At 38.2% G+C, this 26293-nt stretch overlaps 1 protein-coding gene across 1 annotated transcript in view; it reads left to right on the top strand.

Annotated features, from left to right (window-relative positions):
- CDH8 (cadherin 8) overlaps positions 1 to 26293 on the top strand; it is a 447886-nt gene that overhangs the window by 153389 nt on the left and 268204 nt on the right. The window contains exon 3 of the mRNA XM_075536968.1: positions 8886 to 9180. Within this exon, the coding sequence (XP_075393083.1) occupies positions 8886 to 9180 (295 nt within the window). The remainder of the gene's footprint in view (positions 1 to 8885; positions 9181 to 26293) is intronic.

Raw genomic sequence — 26293 nt, 5'->3', positions numbered from 1 at the left:
GTCCCACAGAGCGAGGTCAGGTGCATGGGGCATGAGAGGCATGTTGATTTTTGACAAAAACTGGTGCACTGAGATGGTTGTGCGAGCAGGTCCTTGTCGTGCTGGCAAAGCCAGTCCTCCATGTGCCACAAATCAAGTCTTTATGTGGCATACACTTACGCAATCTTTTCTGAACCTCTAAGTATATAGCTTGATGAACAGTCGAGCTGGTGGAATGAACTCCAAATGTGCAAGTCAACATTTTTGTCCCTTTGAGAAGTTGATAGATATCCAGAAGGAGGTTTGGTTCCATCAATATTTCACTTTTTTAGAAATGAGAAAACATTCTTATGCTTGAATTTTTCCTATAGCACAGTCCTTGTAAGCTGTGCTCAACGTCACAACCGTTTCTGTGGCCTTTACCCCGAACAGGAAGCAAAATTTCACAGTTGCACGGTTCTTTCTTAAATCAGCTATCACAACAAACGACCTCTGAGTGAAATTGCTTTTGTAAAAAAAAAAAATTCACTGTGATGAGAGAGAACCTTCCCAGGCGATGCCACTAGGTGCACTATCTCAGAGTGAGTTGCTTGATGCTCAGCTACCAGGGAAAATGCATACTAAGAAAATTCCATTGCCCTGCAGAACTTTTTTCTGTTTTTTTGAGGGGTGGCGTTACCCGCTTGTATGTTTTTCATTTGAATATCTTAGTTCCTGGAACATATGGTACCTTTGTCAGTACTGATTATTTTTACATTTTAATCTGAAAGAAACAATAAGATGTAGAGCCTGTTATGAAAGACATTTCAGAAATAAAGACTCCAATCTTTTGAGGGACTAATAAGTTAAGTGTTCAGGGTCATACTGTTTGTTTCAATTCAGCTCAGTCTTGTCTCAGATTGTTTTTAGCAACCCTCCAGTGGGTCCAGTTTGATTGTGACTCCCTGTCACAGAACCGCTACCCAGTCTGTGCTTTTCTCACACTTCTTGCTATGTCTGAGACCCCTGTTGAAGCCACTATTTCAATCTGTCTTCTTGAGGATTTTCCTCTTTTATCTGACCCTGTGCTTTAGTGAGCATGAGTCTTCCTCAGGGACTGATTCTTATTGATCACAGGCCCAAACTACATGAGACAAGTCTTGCCGCCCTCACTCCTCGGGAACATTATAACTTTACTTCTTTCAACATAGATTTGTTCATTTTTCTGACAGTCCACCACATAGTCAGTGGTTGTTACGCCCTGTCCAGTTGATTCTGACTCATAGCAACCCTGTGTACGACAGTATGAAATGCATCCACATCCTGCCCCATCCACACAAGTGCTGTTAGGTTTGAGCTGCTTGTAGCCATTGTGTGAGTCCATCTCATCAAGGGATTTTCTCTTTTTCACTGTCCCTCCACTTCCCCAACCTTATTCTCCTTCTTCAGAGACACAGCTCTCCTAATGACATGTCTAAATTCTTCACCAAAACTGTAATTTCAATGTCTCAGTTATTTTGTCTTCTTTATTTACTGTCCAGCTTTCACATGTACCTAAACAGTGTTTTTTTATATCATAATGACTTAAACATTTTAGACATTCAAAAGTTCTATTTTTTTTATCCGTACATTGTCTTTTTAAAGAAAAGATATGACTGTAAACTTTCCTTACTGGTAAAGTGATGGATTTGGTGTAGAGCTGACACATCATGTTTTCCAATCTGTAAAGCTGTGGTCCAGACTGAAAATGGTAGCAAATCTGCCAAGGTCAGGAGTGTTGGCATGGGAAATCCCTTGGGAAGCAACCTGCCAGCCTCTTTTTGTCAATACTCTGTCTTTGAATTTCTATTAGGTAAGCTATACTCTCTGTTTCATATTTGAATTCAAACTTTAAAGACTACTTACAAATTGGGTCTCAGATTTTTCCTGGAATATGAAGCATATGGCTTCTATGGCTATATATAAAACCTCTATTTCTATTATTGGGCACACTACAAAGGCTTCTTTCTTGTTTCCTTCTTATCCAGAAAGATAAGGAGTCTCTAGAGTAACTAGTTATGCGTTGATGACAGATCTATGAAATTAGAGTTGAATGTGTACCCTTCACACTCTGCCTCACATCTGTATTGCTGTCACTTATTTACTCGGTGATCTTGAGAAAGTGAATGCATTTCTGTGACTTGAGCTCTTCAACAATGAAATCGGCATAATTGTAGTGACTTCATGAAGTTACTGTGAATACAAAATTAAATATATCTGTAGCAGGTTTATTAGTACAGTGGTAGAGGCACTATTTACTCTCCAAAATATGAAGTATTATTATTATTCTCAAATGTGGACCAAACATAGAGTCTAAACAAGAGGATGGAATACATTCAGGTTGAACACAGCTGAGTATTGGAAGAGACTAAATCAGTATATCCAACATAAATGATATTTTTAATGCATGTGATAAATACAACTTCACTCTTTGGAAGAGAATTAATTAATTAATGTTCTCTCCCTACCCATTGGGAATCTCCTTGAAACATCTCCTGAATCCTATTTAATAAAAATATAATCAGAATAAAAAATGCCCTTTTTTTCCATCACTGATTCATGGTAGTCATGGAGGTGAGCACTGAAAATGCATCAGCAAAGCAATCTAAAGGACTCAGTACCTTATTGGTTGGGTTCAAATGCCCAATGCAGGTTTAAGTAAAGGAAAATGTTAAAGCACCCCCTGCAGCTGAAGATCTATTAGACTTCACTGAACCTTTACTATATACATAGTTCCATGCTTGCTGGTGGTGATGCCCACTCACTCATTATCATGTGATTGATTACAACTCATAGCCACCCTACAGGATGGAGTAGAAGAGTTTCTGTGGGGTTCCAATACTGTAATCATTTATAGGGCAGAAAGCCTTATTTTTCACCCATAGAGCATTTTAGGGTTTGAACAGCTGACCTTGCAGTTAGCAGCACAACTTTAAAGATCTTGTCACCAAGACTCCTGCTACTGATGACTAATAGAGAGACCTAGCCCACTAGTAACTTAGCACTCGAAAGGAAAGCTTCACCAGGGAAGCCATGCATTCTTTATTCCTGATTGCAATTTCAGATCCCGACAGGCCCAGACATAGCTTCTCTTTGCCTATCTTGTAATTTTGTAGTTCTCCTGGTATCAGTCCTTGTGGCTAGGTCAAGCTGTTCAGTAGTCCACCAGTAGTTGGCACAGACGACAATTAAAAAAATGTCAAGAGATATAAAGATGTTAGCTATTTGCTCCCATAAGGGCAGTTCTACTCTGTCCTCTAGGGTCGCTATGAGTCGGAATTGATTTGATGGCGAATGAGTGAGTGAGTGACCCATTTGCTTGCTGTAAAGCACTACTAAGTCTTATGAAGATTTGCCTTAAAGTACAAAACATTTCCATTATAAGACATATCGTTCCATTCATATAGCCCGGGATGCTTCTTTAGTCTTTCATCCCTTAGGACAAATTAAAGATTAACTTGATTTATGTGATAATTGCTATGAGAACTGGCATTATTTTATTGCATCCCCCCCATAGAGTTCATGATCACAGGAGTAATTGTATGTTTCCAACAGAATCTTGCTAAAATCTTGGAATATTTTAATATCAATTACACAGTTTTGGTTTTATGGTATAATTTGTTTCTGTAGCTTTGTTAAGGATGAGTAACCAGAAGAAAGGTACCTCTATTTGGATTCAAGTTAGATTTATGGTAGTCATATAACATTTTAACATATTAAAGCATCTTCAACATTTTATAAACCAGCTTGCCACCTTCTTTGCTTCCATTCCTTAGAGCCCACTACCTATTTATTTTTTTCCAAAGAAAAATGATTTTTAGGAGCTAATGCAGAAATCTTATCATCACATAGTTCAGTCACATCCAGCAGTATTGTACAACTGCTGCCACAGTCAGTTTCAAAACATCCTCTCCCTTCTTGGACTCCTTCATATCAACTCCCCTTTACCTCTCCCCCCACTCACTGTGCCTCCAGGAACCCTTACTCTACTCAGTGCCTCTACAGGCTTGTCAGTCCTGGGTTTCATGTCCTGAAAAGCACATAACAACCATTCAAGAGGGTTATCCCCAATGACAAAAATATAGAAATAAACCCCAATATGAAAACAAAAACATACAGAACATGTTGAAAACCTGCACAGGCCCACCAGGTATCAGAGAGGGGGATCAAATGACAATCGTTGTAACTGTTCAAATCATATCATCCCTTTTGGATGCTTGATATAACTCCAAAGCATCAAGATCCAGGGGTGATCCTCCAATGCCATGATGAAATGTCACTCTTCTGAAACAGGTCATTCCGTGTTTGGTGAACAACCTTTGTGAGGTGTATTTCAGTGCATAAGACGAGTATATTGCACATTTGAAGTATATTTAAAGTCTAACGCATAGGCAGTAATTTTAAAGGATGCAAATAATCTGTATGTTCTTCTAGCTCTTTTGTTTTTAACCTGCACCCTCACTGTCCTAGCAACCTATTATACTGAATTCATTTGAAGTCCTAATTTCCCATCCATCTCTAGACAAGGTCTCTAAAATACCTCTGAATTTCAATCTTTTTAAAAAATCTTTCATATTTATTGTCCATTTTCATGTACATATGGGGTGATTGAAAATACCGTGGTATGTTAGTTCTATAGTTTTTAAAAACATTTTATTAGGGGCTCATACAACTCTTATCACAATCCGTACATATACATATATCAATTGTATAAAGCACATCTTTACATTCCCTGCCCTAATCATTTGAATTTCAATCTTCTTATTGGTAGTATGAGGAAATGCTACCGAGTTTGTTCTAAGTTTTATATAAGATTTATGAGTGTAAAATGTTCACCAGGAACTTGGTAGCCAAGAAACAGAGTTATAATAATAATAACTGTGATACCTATCCTTGGCCTAATTTAGTTTGTTTAATTGTGTTTTTCTCTCACTACACTATGGATCCCTGTAAGCAGAAACCACATTGGTGTTGTTCATGACTTGATCTTCAGCACTTTGGACAGTGCACTGTACTGTTTATTAAGTGTTGCTCTATACAGGTTTATTAAATGAAAGGATGAGGTTTTTTATGATCACACGTAGACCAAGGAGTCTCACCACCCCAGGCCAATTTACTCAAGATCTTTCTGCTGATTTAATTAGCATGCAGCAGCAGCCCTTGGGACAGGTGAGCCTCATGCGTCCAGATGATGCAGAATGTGTGAATGTGTCGTGCATTTGGGAGAGTGTATTTAGCTCCATACTCCCGCATGGAGGCTAGTGGATGCAATGCATTGACAAGGCAAGTCTTACTGCAATGACATGAGCAGGTCTGGTTGACTCACATGAAAACCAATGGAGAAAGCAGTGGTTTAGACCTGGAATTGTATGTGCGTTTGTAGTCTTTATGTTTTCATTCTTACATAACTACAAATTTCACTAGAATGGGGGCTTGCTTCCTGGGACAAGCGGTGTGGAAATAATGTATGTGTATGTGTGTGTGAGTGTGTGATATACAATTAATAGTGGGAAACAGTGATGTGGGAATTACACAGTTTGTGTTTCATGATTATTCTTGGCATATGGCCCATGGGTTTGGACTTTAATGGATTGACTGGAAATAATATTTAGAGAAATGGTAAGGGCATATACTACGTTGTTTTCACTTCCCTAGTGGTGTTGTGGGATATACCTTGGGATGCTAACCACAAGGTTGGTGCTTCAAACCCACCAGCTGCACTTCGGGGAAAGGATGAGACTGTCAGCTTCCATGAAGATTTACAATCTCGGAAACTTTATATAGGATCACTATGAGTCTCACTTGATTTGATGGCAGTGTATTTTTTTGGTTATATATGTTATAGGAGGGGACAATGTGGCTCAGTTGTAGAAATCTCATCTTTCAACCAGGAGCTCTAACCAGTGTATGTCATGTACAGCTACAGCATGTCAGTGGAGGTAGGAGCTTCCATTTCTAACCAATGTATCTCATGTACAACTCCATTCCTGACCAGTGTATCTCATGAACAACTCCATTCCTGACCAATGTATCTCATGTACAACTCCATTCCTGACCAGTGTATCTCATGTACAACTCCATTCCTGACCAATGTATCTCATGTACAGCTACAGAATGTCAGTGGAGGCTGTAGGTTGCTATCGTGCAGATCTGGTTTCAGCAGAGCTTCTAGATTTACACACATTAGGAAGATTTATATGCACTGGTGATCTATTTCGGCAATTTAATCATTGAAAACTCTGGATCACATCTGTGTGACACCCACCTGATTGTCAGGATGGTGCAGGGGTGTGCGGCATTTTCCCTCATGGTGCAGTACACAACCAGGAGTCAGGGGCTCCTGGTTTGACAATAGAGAGCAGGGTCAACAATCTGTGGAACATCTATCTTTGAATGAAGCCTTGGAACACACATTGAACCTGGGATTATCACAGTGTTTCTAATGCATAGATAGAATTGAAAATAATGTGAAATAAAAATACGTTTTAATTTTATACATTATTATTTCCACTTCTTTTAAATATATACATATTTAAATGTTCTAAAATAAACTCTTCAAGATAGCTATTTGGACAACAGAGTTCAGGATCAAATAAATGTGTGAATTTCCCTAATTTGCTTCATTAGAAAGATCTGACTTCTAGCTTTTTATTTTATAAACATCTGTTATTGTCTTATTCCTCTGCTTCAAGTATTTTTAAATATAAAGGGTCATCAAGATCTTAGATAAGAATATGACATTCTGTACCGATCAGAAATGAATAGGTTATTATAAAACTTAAAGAAAATGTGAACTACATAAACTCTTACAAAAAATAACAAAATCAATTTGAATGGGTTATGTTTTTAATTCACAAAGGTATTTTCAACAAGTCACACATATCAATACTGTCTGATAATGTAACCTCCATGAATGATATATTATTCAAATTTTCTTTTTTAATAAAAATGCTAATAGAAATGTTAAAATGCACATAAATTAAAGCGATCATAAATTAGGATTAATATCACATTAATGAATTATAATCCCATATTAATTTAGATGAAGTGGCATTTCAATATTTGTTCTTGTTAATAAATTTAATACAATAAATGAAAGGGATACATTTGGAAATGCAAAAAATATTTGATGTAATCTTAGGCTTTCCCTTTTTTAAATATTCAAAACTATAGCAGGAGATCTAGGTGCAATTTGGATTCTTTGTTGCTATTTTATGTCTTTTTTATAATCCTTTCTTTTCGTTTATTGAAACGCTAACTACTATTTAAATTGGCAAAGAAAGGGAGAGAGTGTACTCTGAATAAAAGGAACCCCAAGAGAACACATTGTCTTTTGAATTTCCAAGCTCTTTTTTTCACAAGATTTTTTTTTTTGTAAGAGGAAAAGGTATTTGAAATTTCTTGGTGCAATAACTGGAACTGTATTGGCATTTATACAACTGAGCTAGACTGGAAATATGCACATTTAAGCAGTGTTTAGCACCTATAATTCAATGGACTTTTCCTTGAAAAATGAAAACTAAGAGGCTTATATCCTGTTTAATTGTATTGTTTAAAATTAAGTATAAAGGAGAAGCCGTATGAATCAGAATAGTCCTTTTTCTCTCATGAACGTCGACTGGGAAAACTTGGACTGGAGATCTACCAAAACCTTCAGACAGGGCACTCGCTCGGGAATGTTGGTTGTCTGGACCTGTAGTGGATCTGAATTCCTGTTCCAGATTTGTCATTTTTCAGGCAGGTACTGTTTCTGTAAAAGATGCTCACATTTTGTGGTCTCAAATGAAGCCAAACACACTTCCATCGAGTGGGTTCAGCCTCATTGAGACCCCATAGAGCAAGCTTTCTTTAAAGTTTCTGAGACTGTCAGTCTTAGGGGAACAGATGGCCTCATCTTGCTCCTGTGTACTGACTCCTGGGTTTGAACCGCCATCACATATACCTTTTTTTTTTTTTAACTGACCTCAGTCTTGTCTTATTCTGGGAATATTTTTCTGGGCTAGAAGAATTGTTTAAAGAATGAAAGAACATAAACACCCTGCACAAACACAAGACTTTCATGTTAGTTCAGATTAGAGAATGATTTTTGTTGACAAATGTAGCTGGCAGATCAGAATGGATTTTGTATCTGCCTTGCTCAACCTCAACTTTCTCCTACATCCTACTGTGATATTGTAATTCATTGAGATTTTGTTACTAAATCAAGGACTTATCCTATGAGGTCACATAACTCTTGGCACCAAAATAATCACTTTTACAAGGTAGTTATGAAACCGTGGTGGCATAGTGGTTACACGTTGCCTGCTTAACCACAAGGTCGGCAGTTTGAAATGACCAGCCTCTCTGCAGAAGAAAGATGAGACTTTCTACTCTTGTAAAGAGTTACAGTCCTGGAAACCCAGTCAGCGGAGTTCACCCTGTCTACAAAGTGACTCTGAGTCAGAATTGACTTGATGGCAGCGAGTGACACAATAGGAGCAATAGCTTTTAATGCGTATATCTTGAAGTCAAAAGGAATAACAATATATTTATGTGTGTTTGTGAATATATATGCTGTTGCTTCTGCCTCTCCTCCTCCTCCTCCTTCTTCCTCTTCCTCTGCCCAGCACTCTAAAAAAAAAAAAAGTCAGTTTCTACTAATCAGTTCAGAGCATTTGAAAGTGTCCTAATTTATTTAGCTGCATTTCATCTGACCGAAATTAAAGTGACTGGTATGCATGCATCACAGTTACTTGCCCCCCCCCCCCCACACCATAGTGACAGTTAACAGATGTGGACAATATCAACAGTTTAAGTCAAAAGAAACAGTGTGCTATTGGAAGGGGAGGTGGTGGAGGGAATCACTGGCCGGTGGTCCCTGGGCTAATTGATAGTCCTTTTCATTCCAGCTCCACACAGACCTGGATCCCGGGAGCAAAAAAATCAAGTACATCCTCTCGGGTGATGGAGCTGGGACAATCTTTCAAATAAATGACATAACAGGAGATATCCATGCTATTAAAAGACTGGACCGAGAGGAGAAGGCGGAGTACACCCTCACAGCGCAGGCGGTCGACTGGGAAACCAGCAAACCTCTTGAGCCTCCGTCTGAATTTATTATTAAAGTGCAAGATATCAACGACAATGCACCTGAGTTTCTTAATGGACCCTATCATGCTACCGTCCCAGAGATGTCCATTTTGGGTATGTATGTGTCCCTTTCAACAAAACTATACAAGTGTCACCGTAAAGATAGGAGCCTGGCATCACATTTGTAGTGTTACTGAAGAAAAGACGTTTATTACCGTCTTATCTCTAATTTGCATTTCCAAATCCCTTTTCTTGGCCTAAGTTCCACAGCTCAATAGCTTTAGTCCCTTACTAATAGGAACTGACAGAGCAGTTTTATTAAAATAGCTCTCCCTACACAACAATACTTCAATAGGCTGAATTTGTATTCCTTCCATAGCCTTGTAGTGAGAGTATTGTTACTGAGGCGGATTTATCAAGATTTGTTCCTACATGCCAGGCTAATCCTATTGATATTTGCTTGATGTTTAATTATTTGTTTGTGTATATTCACATGCCGATGCACCACATAGAGGACTAGAGAGAAACCTAGTCTGTTGTCAGCCAGATATGGGATTGTGCTGGTGGGTCGAGTCTAGAGTGGATTAGGTAATCACAGTGACCAAAGAGACATCTGTTTTGTCTCCATTTTACCTGAACTGAACTGCTTCAAAGAGTACTGCTGTCACTACTGGCTCGTTTATACATTGTGTGTATGGAACTGCCATACTCAATTTTAAAACCTGATTTCATTTGAGCCGCGGAAGCATCTGTTACATATCACAGAGCAGGTTTATATTGCACAGCATGATGTATAAGTATATATACTCATACGTATGCTGATGTGTATAGTTTTCATATTAGGTACTTGGATATACCCCATACTTCGGCCTTGATAAGTGACTTGTGTGACATAGGGATTTTAGAGTTCTTACATGCTGAACCATCATGTTAAGTAGGATCTCAAACTAAAAAAAAAACCGACAAAAGTAAAAAGTTATTTACTGTACAGAGTACGTTCCTGATTTTGCTTGAAACTGTGCTTGAGATAATCTGTGCTTGAGATAATCCATAGTGCCCACAGGAGTTACATAAATTAAAAGGCGATGAACAAGCTGAAAGGAAGACAAAGAACATATGCAGTGAAGTGTAAGGAAGAGCAGAGTGATGCACACACAGACATGTGCATCAGTTGGTCCCAAGTCTACATTAGATATTAGATGCCATGCTGGTGCTTTGGGTCAGCTTTGAACTGCTGAGTGCCAGGGTGGCTGTCTACACCACCTGCTAATCCACAGAAGAAAGATGGGACTGTGTGTTCCCATCGATATGCACAGCCTCCAGAAGCCTTCATAGGCTCGCAACAAGTCAGCATTGACTTGATGGAAGTAGCTAGGTTAGAGGAAATCATGAGCTAGAACCCGATAAAAGGCGCCATAATATGAAATCAAACTGTTCAGAAAAATTATGAACACTTATGGATATGAAAACCAGAATGAAATATTTGAATGTATAATGTTCTCCACAACAAGTTTACTGCGGATACAAATATAAGTGTACTATCGATTGTGGTTTTTCATGCTAATTTTAATACGCATTATCAGTTTCACTGGTTTCCTTACTTTCCCAATGCGGTCTCACCTTTCTATTTATTTCAGCAATCCAACGTGATATGTGTTTATGTATGTGTTCATAATATTATTATTTGGGATTAAATAGTTTGGATACAACTTTCCAATGGAGGAACATTTTAAAAAATAGAATAGGTATCTTGTTGCACAAATAAATTATTTTCATTGGCCTTTTTTTTTCTTCCTCTTCTTTTAAGCCTGGTCTTCTTCCTTCAGCTGATGCATTTCATCTACATGTGACTTTCTGCATTTCATCCCTTATTCTTTAAGGTTTTCTTCTTTATATTTCCCTTGTCTGTCCTTTTGTCCCCCCCCCCTCTCTCTCCCCCCATCTTTATGTTCTTTCCTGTCTTAGTTGTCTAGTATTGGTCGAGCTTTACTTTTCTCCTCATCTTAATTTTCTTGTGCTGTTATAACAGCAATACCACAAGTACATGGTTTTAGCAAAGAGGAATTTATTCTTTCACAATGTAAGAAGTTAGAGGTCTGGATCTGTGGCTGGTTCTGGAGACAGTGTCCTTGTCATCAAAATGCCCATTGGTCTAGTAGTGTGTGAAGGACACACACACTCTGCTCCCTGCTCTTCTTTTGTGGTGGCAGTGGATCCTTCTGACCTCAGTTTTCTTGTTTAGCTCTTTTACATCTCTTCCAAGATTGGCTCAAATGTCTGCCTCATTAGCATAACTGTCACTAGCCCTACCTCATTAGCATCCTATTGGTTTGGATTTATAACGCATAAGATAATGATGTCAGATCACAATAAAGGGTAATACATGTGATCAAAAGATTGTGAGTAATGAAATCTGAAACCAGAGGAAGGAATAGTATTAGAGATTAATTCTGAGCACCTGGTCTGCAGAAAGCTCTGGATGATGGTGAGAGCCCCAAATCCACTCCCAGAGCCCCACGTGGGTTCAGCCTCATCTAAACTCCCTGGGACTGTTGACCAGATTTTTGGATCATCTCTTCCTAAGACAGACAACATTGAAAAGTAATTACTGCAAATATAACTAGTTTGAAATTTAAAATTTTCCCTTGTTTTCATTTTGATTCACTTGTAATTTGCTCTACTTTTTTATTATTCTCTCCTTTCTTTTGGATTGAGGTTTTTCTGTATTTTATGTGGTTGTTATTTTTAGGTTTCAAATATGATTTTATTTGTAGGAAATCCAGATAAATTATAGAGACAGTAACTAGAAATAAGTCTTTAAGATTATGATAGGGGAGGTTAGAGGGAAATGGGCAGCTAATGATAGTGGATATGAGAATGAAGAAAATGGGTGAAAATTGATTGTCGTGATGAATGCACAACTCTTTAAAATATATTTAAGCCATTTAATTGTATCACATGTCAATAAAACAGTTGCATTTTTTTTAAAAAAGAACATAATAACATAAGACTCAGCATCATGGTCCTACTACAATTAACACACATTTTGAGGGGACATAATTCAACCCCTAACACTCGGCCTATTTCTTCTTGTTTTACCTTTTCCTCTTGTCTATTTCCTTCTCTCTGTTGTCTTCCTTGATCAATTCATGTTTCAAACCGTTTGCTTAATTAAGATGATTTTTTAACCCCCAATTAAGATGATTTTTAAAAATATCTTACGGTTTATCTGCTTGTATAAGCTGTTAACTCATATTTCTAACAACTTCATGCAAAATTCCACCTGGAAGGTCCAAAGACTGCTCAGTTTCGCACTGAAAACTGAACTCATTATTTTCCTCATTAATTTCTCTGCTTTTGACTTCTGTGAATTTAAAAAACAATTCCCAATATACTCCAGAATCACCTGTTGAAAATGTAAGAGACGGCATTGAATTATTTTGCCCAGCATGCCTCAGTAGTCTACCCATTCATTCACTGATTCTAGTTATTCCTGTCTCTGAAGTGCAATCTTAACATCATATTAGTTCATCCTTGGTAATGCCCTTGTCACTCAATCTTAACTTTCCTAATATTTTATCATAGTAACCTTCCAAATAGTGTTCTTATTTCTGGTGGTATTATGTCTTTAAAAAGCTGTGCATTGTTCTATATATTATCTAAGTGTTCATTTTCCATAGAATAATTTCAAGCTTCATAGCCAGAAGACTTCCATTGTGTGCCTGCATCTCATCTCTTCTTTTTTTCTTCCTGCAATGTGACTTTGGTGGATGAATCCACTTCCCGTCCCAAATCAGAAGTGATTTCAAGTCTTCATACTTTACCCATATATTTCTCCTGGCTGAATTCCAATTTATCTAGTTTGCAAGGAATTCTATTTTTCCTGCTTATCAAATTCTAATCTTTGCTCTTAGACTGGCTGGTATGCCACTTTTTCTTGGAAAACTTCAAAAACCTAGAATGAAGAAGTTTGGAGTTTAACAATACCGCCACCACAAAAAACACAAAAGGCAAATAGATGGTGAAATTAAAGCACTTGCATGCTTATACTTCTTTTAGACTCATCACCAATAGGAAATAGGAACTCTTCTTTCTTCTTTTCTCCACCTCTCTCCTATTGTTTTTTTAAACTGTGAGTTTCATCCAATTATTGCAAAGGTCTTACTTTATTCAAGTTTTCATCCCGGTTATAAGGATGGTTTTAAAGAAGCATTGCGATCTACAACGCTACAGCACCGTGTGTCTCAATTGTCAGCACACGATGAGCAGGGAGACAGATATTTTTGCCTCATTCTTCTGTACTTCACGCCCTAGTGGCGGAATCTGTACCTACTCACTGTATATGTGTCAGGAGCTTCCGCTTCTGCACGTCGACTCACGTACCTGACAAATAGGTTGAGAAACCAACAAACAGAGGCTCCCGCTAAGCTGAAGGCCATTTTCAACTTGGCTGTGAACTGTGATGATTAGCTAAAGATTGCAGTGCGTGGTGTGTGCTTTTTAATGTATTTTTTTTTCTTTTTCTAAAAAAAATTCTTGCTGAGAAATAGAAACTAAAATAAACAAATCATCCACATTTATATATAGTTATTTACATTGCTTTGCCTGTGACATGTCTTTAAACCTCACAGATCATGTTTTTTGTTGTTGTTGTTCTTTTAAATCATTTTATTGGGGTCTCGTACAAGGCCTATCAAAATTCACACATACATTCACTGTGTCAAGCACATTTGTACATTTGTTGCCATCATCATTCTCAAAACATTTGCTTTCTACTTGAGCCCTTGGCATCACATCCTCATTTTTCCCCTCCCTCCCTGCTCCCACCTCTCTCATGAACCCTTGATAATTTATCAGTTATTATTATTTTCTCATATCTTACACTGTCCAACATCTCCCTTCACCCACTTTTCTGTTGTCTGTCCTCCATAGAGGAGGTTATATGTAGATCCTTGTAATTGGTTCCCCCTTTCTACCCCACCTTCGCTCCACCCTCCGTGTATCTCCACTTTCACCACTGAAGGGATCATCTGTCCTGGATTCCTTGTGTTTCCAGTTCCTATCTGTACCAGTGTACATCCTCTGGTCTAGCCAGATTTATAAGGTAGAATTGGGATTATGATAGTTGCGGGGAGGGAGCATTTAAGAACTAAAATAAAGTTGTATGTTTCATCGTTACTGCACTGCACCCTGACCTGCTCATCTCCTCCCAGTGACTCTTCTGTAAGCGGATGTCCAGTTGCCCACAAATGGCCTTTGGGTCCCCACTGCGCTCTCCCTCTTTCACAAAGATGTGATTTTTGTTCCTTGATGCTTGATATGTGATCCCTTTGACACCTCATGATCACGCAGGCTGGTGTGCTTCTTCCATGTGGTCTTGGTTGCTTCTCAGCTAGACAGCTACTTGTTCATCTTCAATCCTTTAAGACCCCAGATGCCATATCTTTTAGTAGCTGGGCACCATCAACTTTCTTCATCACGTTTGCTTATGCACGCATTTATCTTCAGCGCTCGTATCTGGAAGGTGAGCTTCATGGAATGCCAGTTTACTCGATCAAAGTGTTCTTGCATTGAGGGAGTACTTGAGTGGAGGCCCAATGTCCATCTGCTACCTTAGTACTAAACCTATAAATATTTACACATATATTTATTTCCTCATCATTATAAATGAACATATTCACTATGTACATTCCTGTATTTAGACCTCTATAAATGCCCTTTGTCGCCTAGTTCTTTCCTCGATTTCCTTTGACTCTCCTCTTGTCCCCCTTTCATGCTGAACCTCCATTTGGGTTTCAGTATTTCCTCTCGGTTACATGACAGATGCTCAAGCCCCACCAGCCCTCTTACACCCTCCTTGCTGCTGATTTTGGATCATTCGTTATTCCCTTGTCCCTGAGTTTGTTATCACCACTTTCTTTCCCCCGTTTCCCCCTCTTCCCTGTGCCCTGAGGAACCATCACTTCCATTGTTTTCTCCTCCAGATTGTTTAACTAGGTATGCTCCCTTCTTGAGTTGCTCCATTTTTCGGGGTTCAGACTGGGCTGCTTCTCTACCATGTGACCCCAGAAATGTCCTCTGACATAGTCTGCTCCAGTAAGGGGACAGTATGACAAGTGCTGTTGTTTTATGCCCAGTCCCCTCTGTGTCCCTTTAGTTCCCAGCAGGCACATCATCCTCTGAGCATCCTGTGTCAGCAGAGGGGCCCAGTCAGACTCTCTTTCTCTTCCTCCCTCTTGGCCTGCTTCCCACTGGGTTTGGCATGCTGGCCCCTCTCCCCAACATTCTCTCCACCATACCCACTTCCAGGGAGGGGGTCAGTTTAGTTCTAGCTGGGGCCAGCCCTGTAGCTGTCTCTTGTAATGCATCCTCCAAGTGACCACGCTGTCCTCATGGTTTCTTGCTTCCTGGTAGTGTCTGAGTGCGCATTCCAGGTTCCATGAAGACAAGACCAGTACTCTCCCCCTGGGTGGATTAGTGCCCTGCTCCCCTATTATCATTTCATTTCAATTTCTCCTTTTTCTCCCTCCCCATTCCATCCTTTTCCCATTGCTGTGTTGGACCAACATGAAAGTGTAGATTTTGAAGTAAGGCAGAGTTGGTAATCCTAGTTTTCTCCCTTATTCTCTGGGTGTCTTTGAGGTTGATGGAGGTTAATTTATTGTCTATTTTCCTTAGCTACCTTGCAAGGGTCATACTTCCCACCTTGATTCTTTTTCTGGAGAATTGCATTATAAAACACTAGGCAAAGCTCTGCCATAAAATAAGCATGTCTTCCATATCTGGTTGCCGCTGTGGTCTTTGAAATTATTTTATTAATCTATTTCCACCTTAGCTTCAATTCTTGCCTTCTGTATTGATTTTATGCATTGGATCTGGTTTCTGCTTGACTCCAGCCTCCCTGGTTAAAGGAAGCAGAAGCTGAAGAAGCTGCACTATTTTATTGTCAAGTGTGAATTATTTCCTTCATTTCTCATGAAGGTGAATATCAGGATGAAGGTCAACAGCTATCTCCTTTCTCCCCCCCCCCCACCCCAATTACCACATTTTTCTCTTTTGCTACTGCGGAAATGCCAGCACCTGCACCTGTCTGCCCCGAGGAGTGCCGGCAAGCACTGGGGTTTCATTGTGCAGAAAGTGAACAATAAAATTCTAATTGAGAAATTTACCAATATTAAATTGAAATGAATGTGATGCTCAAGAACTGTCTTCTAGTTGACAGGCTGTCAAGACAGAACACACACATGTATATTTGGCCAAATGGCAGCCAAATTATTTTAGAATATCTTATTGTGTAGCTGAGACACAGCTCTTTTATATTCTACTGTGAATTTTAGGACTTGATGAAAATTCACTTTTAGAGGAATATTGTATAAAGAGGGGCTTGCAGGCTTGTTTGATTTTTAACTGTAGATTTCAAAGTAACATTTTTGAAGTTTTTAAAATGAAAATTCAGCAATACATATTAAGTTACAGAAACTTTGTATATAGATATCTGAGTGGGAACCCTTCAAAAAACCCTGTTTTTTCCAAAGTTATGCATTTACATTTTTTTACAAAACAACCTTACCATGTTCAAAGTACTCTACCTCACACTCAATGCACATGTCAAATCTTTGATTCCATTCTTGGAAGTCTTTTCAAACTCTTCTGTTTGGACGCCTGACAGCAACACCTCCCTCATTTTTTTCTTCACCTCTTCTACATCATCATCAAATCACTGTCCTTTCATGTCCCTCTTCAAATAGAGAAACAGAACATCGCATGCAGTGAGGTCAGGTCAGTCAGGTGTGTGGGGCAAGAGAGGCATGCTGTATTTTCCAAAACCTGCAGCACTGAGTTGGCTGCACAAGCAGGTGCATTGTTGTGGTGGCAAAACCAGTCCAAGTCTGCCACAAATCAGGCATGTTTTGTCTCACACTGTTACGCAATCTTTTCAGAACCTGTAAGTAGAAAGCTTGATTGCCAGTCTGACCAGTTGGAAAGAGCTCCAAATGCACTATCCCTCTCATCAACAAAACAGACCAAAACAAAATAAATGAGCATCATCTTAATCTTTGATTTCACTTGATGAACTTTATTTTAGGCGAAATGATGATGGTTTCTTCCACTGGCTTGATTGATGTTTGCTTTTGGTGTCATAAGAATAGCACCAAAAAAAAAAAAAAAGGAAGAAGAAGAAGAAGAAGAGTACCATGTCTGGTTACCACCTTAGAAAAAACAAGTCTGGGTCACTCTGGAGCTGTTCTTTCAAACACGTCATATTTACACTGGACTCTCTTTTTCCTGATCAGTCAGATCCCAAGGCACATATTTCCCAGTGACCATTCTCATCCCCCAATCTTCCATTGAAGCTCACCGAACCATGCTCCAAGAGAGTCCAGAGAACTTCCCTGTCCCTTTAGCTCAAGTGTATGAATTTTCTCAACATTTTCGTCCTTTCAGGTAGTTGATGGACTTCCAGCATGAGGTTTGTCATAAATCAACATTTCACCTTTTTGAAATGAGAAAACCAGTCATACACTTGAGTTTTCTCCCCCATATCATTGTCCTTGTAAATTGTGTATAACATTACAACTCTTTCCATGGCATTTCTCCCAAGTAGGAGACAACGTTTCACAGCCACACACTGTTCTCTTCAATCAACCATCCCCAAAACGAGGTTTGAGTAAAGCTGCTTCTATTAATAAACATCATTTGTGACCAGAGAGAATGTTCCCAGGAAATGCCACTGGGTGCACTAATTCAGAGTGATTTGCTTGATGTTTGCCTAGCAGGAAATGTGTGTACTAAGAAAGCTCCTCCCAGCAGAGCTTTTTTTCCTGTTTTTTTCGGGGGGGTACCCTGTCATAGAGCATATTATATGTAATACATATAACCCATATATACACATGTAAATCTCATATTTATATGTGCATATATGTGCACATTTAGAATTTCTAGAATTTCACATGCATACACAAGAGGAGGTTTTAAAAGTTAATGGAAAAATTAAGGTGAAAGAAAACAGAATTTTTCAACATACTTTTGGAGCCACTTTGTGTGTGTGTGGGTGTGTATAAAGTATCTGTAACTTAATATGAGCATACATACATATTTCTAGTTTCCAGACAATTATATGTGAAAAAGTACATATGTATATATACAACTCCCTGCCACTGAGTCAATTCTGACTTAGTGATCCTCCTGTGCGTGTCCAATGTTGGAGTGGAAAGCTCAGTCTTCTCTGGCAGAGCTGCTGGTGGTTTCCAACTGCTCACCATGTAGATATCAGCCCAATGCATAACCACTACGCCAGCTGGGCTCCTGTGTATGTGCATGTGTGTGTGCATGTGTGTGCACGCATGTGTATGTCCTCAGTCTTTGAGTATTTTAGCACAAATTGTATTTCTTATCCTGGCTTTGGATTAAATAAATTTTTTACTTGACTTCAAAACAAATTCTCAGTGTCTTTGGCTTGCACCTTACTTCTGCTTTGACAAGTAGATAACCCACTTCATCCTGAATTTTTGCATCTGCATGGTGAATGAAATAATCCTTTCCTGAATTGTAGCTTGTTGAGAGTCGTGCAGGATTGGACAATGATGTTTCATTCTGTGGCATACGGGATTGCTATACGTCAAAAGAGAGTTGGCCGCAATTAACAACAATGACAATAACAAAATATGGCTGGTATTATAGGATAGATTTTCTGTCCAACAAATCTTAATTTCCTCTCAATCAACTCTTTGTAAGTTATTTCTCCTAGTATACTTATGCAACATATTGCTAGCAGGAATGTATTTGTTACTGAAATATTAACTTGTAGGTATTAGCTGTTATTGTTGTTAGGTGCTCCAGCATCAGCTCTGACCCATAACAATCCTTTCTGTACAACAGAATGAACTGGTGTCTAGTCCTGAACCATTGTCACGATTATTCCTTTGTTTGGGCCACTGTTGCAACCACTGTGTCAATCCATCTTCTTGGCGAGGGTCTTCCCTTTTTTTTTGGCTCCTCATTTACTTTACTAAACTTAATATGTTTTTCCAGCCACCACTCTCTCCTGATAACAAGTCGCAAGTACATAAGACCAAGTCTCACCATTCTTGATCCTAAGAACATTATAGCTGTACTTCCTAGAAAGATTTGTTCGTTCTGTTGGGAATTAATAGTTTTTTCAATATTCTTCACCAGCCCCATAATTCAAAGCATCAATAATTCTTCAGTCTTCCTTACTCAATTTCTAACTTTCAAAAGTGTAGGAGGTGATGGAAAATGGCATGTCTTGGGTCAGGCACATCCTAGTATCAAAGTAACATTTTTGCATTTCAGCACTTAAAAAGATCTCATGCACCAAATTAACCCAATGGAATGAATCTTTTGATCTCTTGACTGATGCTTCCATGAACATTGATTGTGGATCCAAGCAAGATGGAATCCTTGCCAACTTCAATTTTTCCTTCATTTTATCGTGCTGTTTTCTGTTGGCCGAGTTGTGAGGATTTTTAATTACATTGAGCTGTAATCCGTATTGAAGGCTGCTACCCTAGATCTTCTGCAGCAAGTGTTTCAAGTCCTCTTCACATTCAATAAGCTAGTTTGTGTTATTTTGTACATCTCAGGTTGTTAGTCAATGGAGCATTCTTAATCATATAATCCAGCTTCTCTGAACATTGCTCTGTTGAAAGATTGAATAGGTATGGCAAAAAGATTCAACCCTGACACACACCTTTCTTGATTTACACAATAATTTAGGTTTAATTTAAATTTTGTATGTGATATTCCCTTCTTCTGTTCACGCAACTGTCTGTTGATCCACTTAAAGTTTCAGCACGAGGACAGTTTAGTGTTTTGGGATTCCCATTATTCTTGAGGCTACCCATAGTTTTTGTGGTCCACAAAGATTTTGCATAGCCAGTAAAACATAAAATTAGTCTAGTATTCTCTGCTTTCTGCCAAGAACTATGTAGTTCAATGTCTTTGTGAATCAGGTCTGAATCTCCAGCAGCTCCCTGTCAATGTACTGCTGGGACCAATATTGGATGAACTTCAGAAAAAGTTCACTTGGATGTGATATTGATCTATAATTTGTTCATATTGTTAGGTCACCTTTCTTTGAAATGGGTGCAGATATGGCTATTGTCCCCATCAGTTGGCCAAGACACTGTGTTTCTAATTCCTTGGAATAGATGATTGATTCTTCCCATGCTTCAACAACTTGTTGGAAACATTTCAATTGTTATTCCTTAAATTCCTAGAATGTAGTTTTGACTGATGCCTTCAGTACATCTTGAAATTCTTCCCTCAGTACTATTTGTTCTTTTCCATAAAGTAACCTAACTTTATTTTTCCATAAATGTATTATTTCCATCTTCTTTTGATGTTTTCTACATCATTCAATATTTTGCTTATTAAATTTTTCAATATTGTAACTGGTGGCATGTATTTTTTATTTATTTCTGTGAGTTTAAGATATGTTGAGCATGCTCTTATAACTCTGTGTCTTTGCATATTTCATTATAATATTTTACTTTGTTTTCTTATACTTCCTTTTGAAATTTTCTTTTCAGCTCTTTGAGGTTATCATTTCTTCCATTTACCTTAGCTGTTCAGTAATTAAAAGCAAAGTTTCAGAGTCTCTTGCCATCTGCTTTGATATTTCCTTTCTTTCCTGTTTGCTTAATGACCTTTTGCTTTCTTCATGTATGTTGTTCTTTATGTCTTCCTACAACTCATCTTTGATTAGTGTTCAATGCATCAAATCTACTGTAGAAATGTTCTCAAAATTCAGGTGGGGCATCTTCAATGTCATGTTTTGGCTTTCGTGGACTTTTAAAAATGTTTCTTCATCTTCAACTTGAACTTGCATGTGAGCAATTAATTATCATCAATTCCAAAGTTACCCCCTGGACTGGTTTCATCTGTTGATATTGAACTTCCCCAGCATCTCTTCCCACAGATTTAATAATTTTTCTTTCTGTGTATTCCATCTGGAGAAGTCTTTGTGTGTGGTCAACATTTTTGTTGTTGAAGAAAGGTATTTGCTATGAACAAACTGTTCATCTTGCAAAATTATATCATGCCATTCCCAGCATTGCTTCTACTATAAGGCTATGTTTTCCAACTACCGTTTCTTACTCTTAGTTTCAAACCTTTGCATTCCAATCCCCAGTAATTATCAGTGCATCTTGATTTTATGTTTGATCAATTTTAAACAGAAGAGTTTGATGGAATTCTTCAATCCTTCATGGCTAGCTCCAGTGGTTGTGGCATAAATTTGAATAATATTTGTATTGACTAGATGTCCTTGTATGTGGATATGTATTATCCAATCACTGCTAGCGTTGCATTTCAAACAAGATCTTGAAATGTCCTTTTTGAAGATGAATGTGACACCATTCCTCTTGAATCTATCATTCTCAGAATGCCAGTCCACTTCAGCCCTCGAATGCCATTTACATTTTTGACGATTTCCAACTTTTCTAGATTTCGTTCTTTATACATTCCAGGTTCTGATTATTAGTAGATGTTTTGCAGTTGCTGCTTCTCTTTGAGTTAAGCCCCACCAGCAAATTAAGGTCCCAAGACTTTATTCCTGCAGAATTTACTCCATCCTTATCATATAATTGACTGTACTTTGAGAAGGCCGCTCTTCTAAGTCATATTTTGATTATCTTTGACCTGGAGGCTCATCTTCTGGCACAGTCTCTGATAATATTCTGCTGATATCTATGAGGTGTCCAGTATCTGGCAATGTTTTGATGCTATCCGTAGGTATTTTAAAATACCAGTGACAGTGTGTAACATCTCAGCAACACAGAAGTCACCATGGTACAACAATATGACAGGCAGGTAGCTGGATATTTTTGTGCATTCCATGTATTCACATATTGGAATACAATTGCTTCTTAAAATGACAAACAAATCTCTCTCAGAAAAACATGCAATCGCAACACTCCTTAGAAGCAAGGATGGTGAGACTTGGTGTCATATACTTTGGACATGTTGTCAGGAGATCCCCGTCCTTGGAAAAGCACATCGTGCTGGGTGAAGTAGAGGGGCAGCGAAAATGAGGAAGGTCCCTGACAAGATGGATTGATAGAGGGGCTGCAAAAATGGGTGGCAGCAGAAGGACACTTATGAGGATGGTGAGTTACCAGGCAGTGTTTTGTTCTGTTGTGTAATAGGCTGCAGGGAGTTGGAACAGACTCACAGACATCTAATAACAATATCAACATCAGTCATTAAAATGACATATGCATGAACGTGAAGCTCAAAGCATAAGGAAGCAAACTAGTGTTTGCACTTATGTGGTCATTTGGTCCATACTTACGGGAAACATTGTCACTGGGAGTTTTCCTGGAATGTCTTTATCTTTGGGAAAGTCACAGTATGCCAACAGCCAGGTTTAATCTTTCTGATATGTATTGTATTTCTAATATGTGCTATACTCCTATGGTATTGATACTGCTATTTACTACACTATTCCTAATTATTTTTAATCAGAAAAATTGGGAAAATAATAAGTAAGTATTAAACCAGGCATCTAGGATTTAAGTCCAAGCAGCTGGTCCTGGCTCTCAGGGGCTTCAACGGCATGCTCTACTGATCTTTGATAATATCTATCAAGAATTATACTTGTATGAGCACTATAATTCTGTTGCATATTTATCATAGTTAATTTTTTCCAAGATGGGGTCAACATACTTTGTCAGTGAAATTGAGGAACTGAGTAAGGATATTAGATGAGAAAAAGGCTGGGTGAAAGTTTCCATTTTCAAAATAAGAATGTTATCATTTAAAAAATGTAAGAAAAATAGGTCTCATAGGAATTCAAGTAACAATAAAAGTTAATTAATAGGTGTGAATGACCGAGGCTGAAGTGCTGTTCCTATATTAAAGAATAATAGGAATTGAGACTGTATTTCCTGGTCTTTGTTGTTAGATACCATCTAGCAAGCTGCACCCTATATTCACCTTATGGACGAGAGGACAATGAGAGTCTGTCCTGAGGTATTCTCAGTTCATTTCATTGAGGATCTTCCCCCCTTTTTTGGTAACTCTCTACTTCACCAAGAATGATGTCCTCTTTTGGGAAATGATCTCTTTTGATGACATGTCTAAAGTATATGCATTTCCACATCCTCCCTTCTGAGGACCATTCTGGCTTCATGGCTTCCAAGACTGAATTGTCTGTTCTTCTGACAGTCTGGGACAGACAGTATCTCCATAAGCACCATAGTTCAAACACGTCACTCCTACTGTAGTTGCTATTCATTGTCTAACTTTTCACAATTAAAAGAGGGGACTGAAAATACCATGGCTTGGATTAGGCACACCTTGTTCCCCATGTGACATCTTAGAGTCAACTCCTTAAAGAGGGCTCATACAGCAACTTTGCCCAAAATACCACATTGTTTGATTTTTTGACTCATGCTTCCACGAGCTTTGATCGGATCCAAGTATGATGAAGTCCTTAACAACTCCAATTTTCTTTTTGTTTATCCTGATGTTGTCTATTTTCCCCATTTGGGGGAATTTTTCCCCATCACATTGAGTTGTAATCCTGAAACTATTCATCAGTAAGTGATTGGAATTTCTTTGCTTTCTACCGGAAAGGTTGTGTCATCTGCATACAGCAAGTTGTTAATGAGGCTTCCTTCCATGTTCTTCTTCATTTGGGCCAGATTTTAGGATTGTTTGCTTAGCATGAAGATTGGATAAATATGGTGAAAGGATGCAATCCTGATAAATACCTCTCTTGATTTTTAAATCATGCAGTATTTTCTTGGTCTAATTGAATAGCTGTTATTTGATTAATATACAGTTTCCATAGGAGCCCAATTAAGTATCTGTAGTTTGTTTTGATCCCTGCAGTGAAATACTATTGCAAAATAAACCCAAGGAAACATCTTTCTGGTATTTTCTGCTGCAAGTCAAAATCATATGACATTGGCAATGGCAGCCCTTGTTCCATGGCCTTTTCTCAGATTAGCTTGAATTTCTGTCACCTCCTTGTCAATGTCCTGCTGGAACCAGTTTTGTACTTAGCAAAATTGAACTTGTATGCAATATAATGATAATGTTGCATAATTTCTGCTTAGTTCCAGGTTACCTTTCTTTGGAATGTGCACACACACATCTTCCTGTCGTTTGAACAGGTAATTTGTTTTCTAGATTTCTTGGCATTGATTAGAATGTGCTTCTAGCATTGCATCTGTTTGTCACGACATAGCAATTGGTGTTCTGCCAATTCCTAGAGCCTTAAATCTTTCAGTGCAGCCCAGATCTCTTCTTCAAGTCCCATTAATTCCTGATCACATGCTAATTTTGAAACGGTTGAACATTCACTAATTTGGTGGGGGGGGTACAGTGAGTCATCTTTTTGTTTATGCTTCGTGTCTGATTCAATAGTTTGCTCATAGAATCCTTCAGTATGACAACTCAAGCCTTGTTTTTTCCCCTTCAATTCTTTCCATTAAGATACATTCTTCTTCTTCCTCTTCTGGCTTTCTAACTCCAGATTTTAACAGTTGTCATCATAATTATTTTTCCATTAGAGTTGCTCTTTGAAATTTTATTTTTACGTATTTTCATCATCAATTCTTCTATTTGCTTTCTCTGCTTTATGTTTAAGAAGTTTCCACTTTGTTCCTTGTTTTTTTGCTTTGCCCTTTCGTGTGTGTGTGCGGGGGAGGGGGTGGCGTTTTGATGCCATCCCACAACTTGTCTACCCTTTGGTCACTAGTGCTCAATGAGCCAACCCTAAGTCAGGAACTGGTTTCTAAGTTCAGGTGAGATATTTTGAAGGTCTATGGACTTGTTTTAATTTTCTTCTGCTTCACACAGAACCTTGTAGATGACTGTTTCATGGATGTTCCACAGTTGTCCATATTTTAGCTGATCATGACAAGTTTTCTCCGTCATCTCCTCCCCAAGATGTACTCTTTTGATTCCTGGGTATTCCATCTGATGAGATTCAAGTGTATTGCTAGCATTCATTGTTGGAAAAAAAAATGGCGCTTTCAATGAGTAAGTCACTAATCTTACAAAATTTTATCATGCCATTGCTAGCTTCAATTCTGTCGTGACGGCCATACATTCCAATTACTGATCCTTGCTGTTGGTTTCTCACTTTTGCATTTCAGTAACCGGTGATTATCATTGAATTTTGATTCTGTGTTTGGCACATTTCAGATTGAAGAAGTTGTCAGTGTTCTTCAGTTTCTTCATCATTGGTTTTACTGGTTGGGACATGAATTTGAGTAGTAACTATATTAGCTGGTATTCAGGTAATAAGTATAAAAGGAATATGTGCTCTCTATTGTATAATAATAATATGATTAACATTAATCTTTAATATAACAGATGAAGGTCAAGGACTGTCTTAGCAAAATGAATTTAAAAGACAAATCTCAAGCTCATCATAGAAGCTTAATTTTCAACATGGTAGATGAGTTCACTCGTCTTGATCAATACAAAACTAGATGCTGTCCAGTCAGTTATTACTTATGATGACCTCATTGCAAATCAGAGTCGAAGAATGCTCCGTACAGTTTCCAGTCTCTGACTTTTGGACATAGATCTGTTCTGAGGTGCTTCTGAGTGGATTCAAACTCACAACCTTCCTACAAGTAACTAATTGTATTAGCCATTGGAAGCAACCTCTGAATCCTCTGGAATGATAATCAAACTAAGAGGAATACGTCAAAATTAAAAACCAAAACATTAAAACATTTTTCCCATTGCTTTCATTTTCCTTCCTTCCAGTTACATGAATTCTTTGGGTCCCCTTTTTAAATTTGCCTTTTTATGGTAAACATACTTACACCTTTTTTTTTTTTTGGAGAGAAGCCTATGTAAAAAACTCTATGTATTTAATGTTATTTCATCCAAATTTGTTTCAACCTTAGATAGAAGTTGCAAATGAAGTCCTAATCAATTATCCCTGAACCTTTTGTGATTAAGTTTCTGACTTGTTGCCCCATCAACATCACATAATTATGTCATTCTTATGAACATGGATGTTTTTCTATGCAACCATAATTCAACCATCAAAAATTAACTTTGCTTTAACATTGCTTTTATGTCTGCAGATGTCAATCAAATAAATACAATAATTTACTTTTATAATAAAGGCATCAACTGCAGGACCACACTTCTATGAACCAGTATATATTTTCAGACTTGCACAAGAATCCCCAGTGGTTTAAGCACTTAGATGCTGAGCAAAAGGTTAACGATT

Source organism: Tenrec ecaudatus, chromosome 18, assembly GCF_050624435.1.
Source record: "Tenrec ecaudatus isolate mTenEca1 chromosome 18, mTenEca1.hap1, whole genome shotgun sequence".
Lineage (NCBI taxonomy): Eukaryota > Metazoa > Chordata > Mammalia > Afrosoricida > Tenrecidae > Tenrec > Tenrec ecaudatus.
This window is presented reverse-complemented; position numbering and strand designations above follow the sequence as displayed.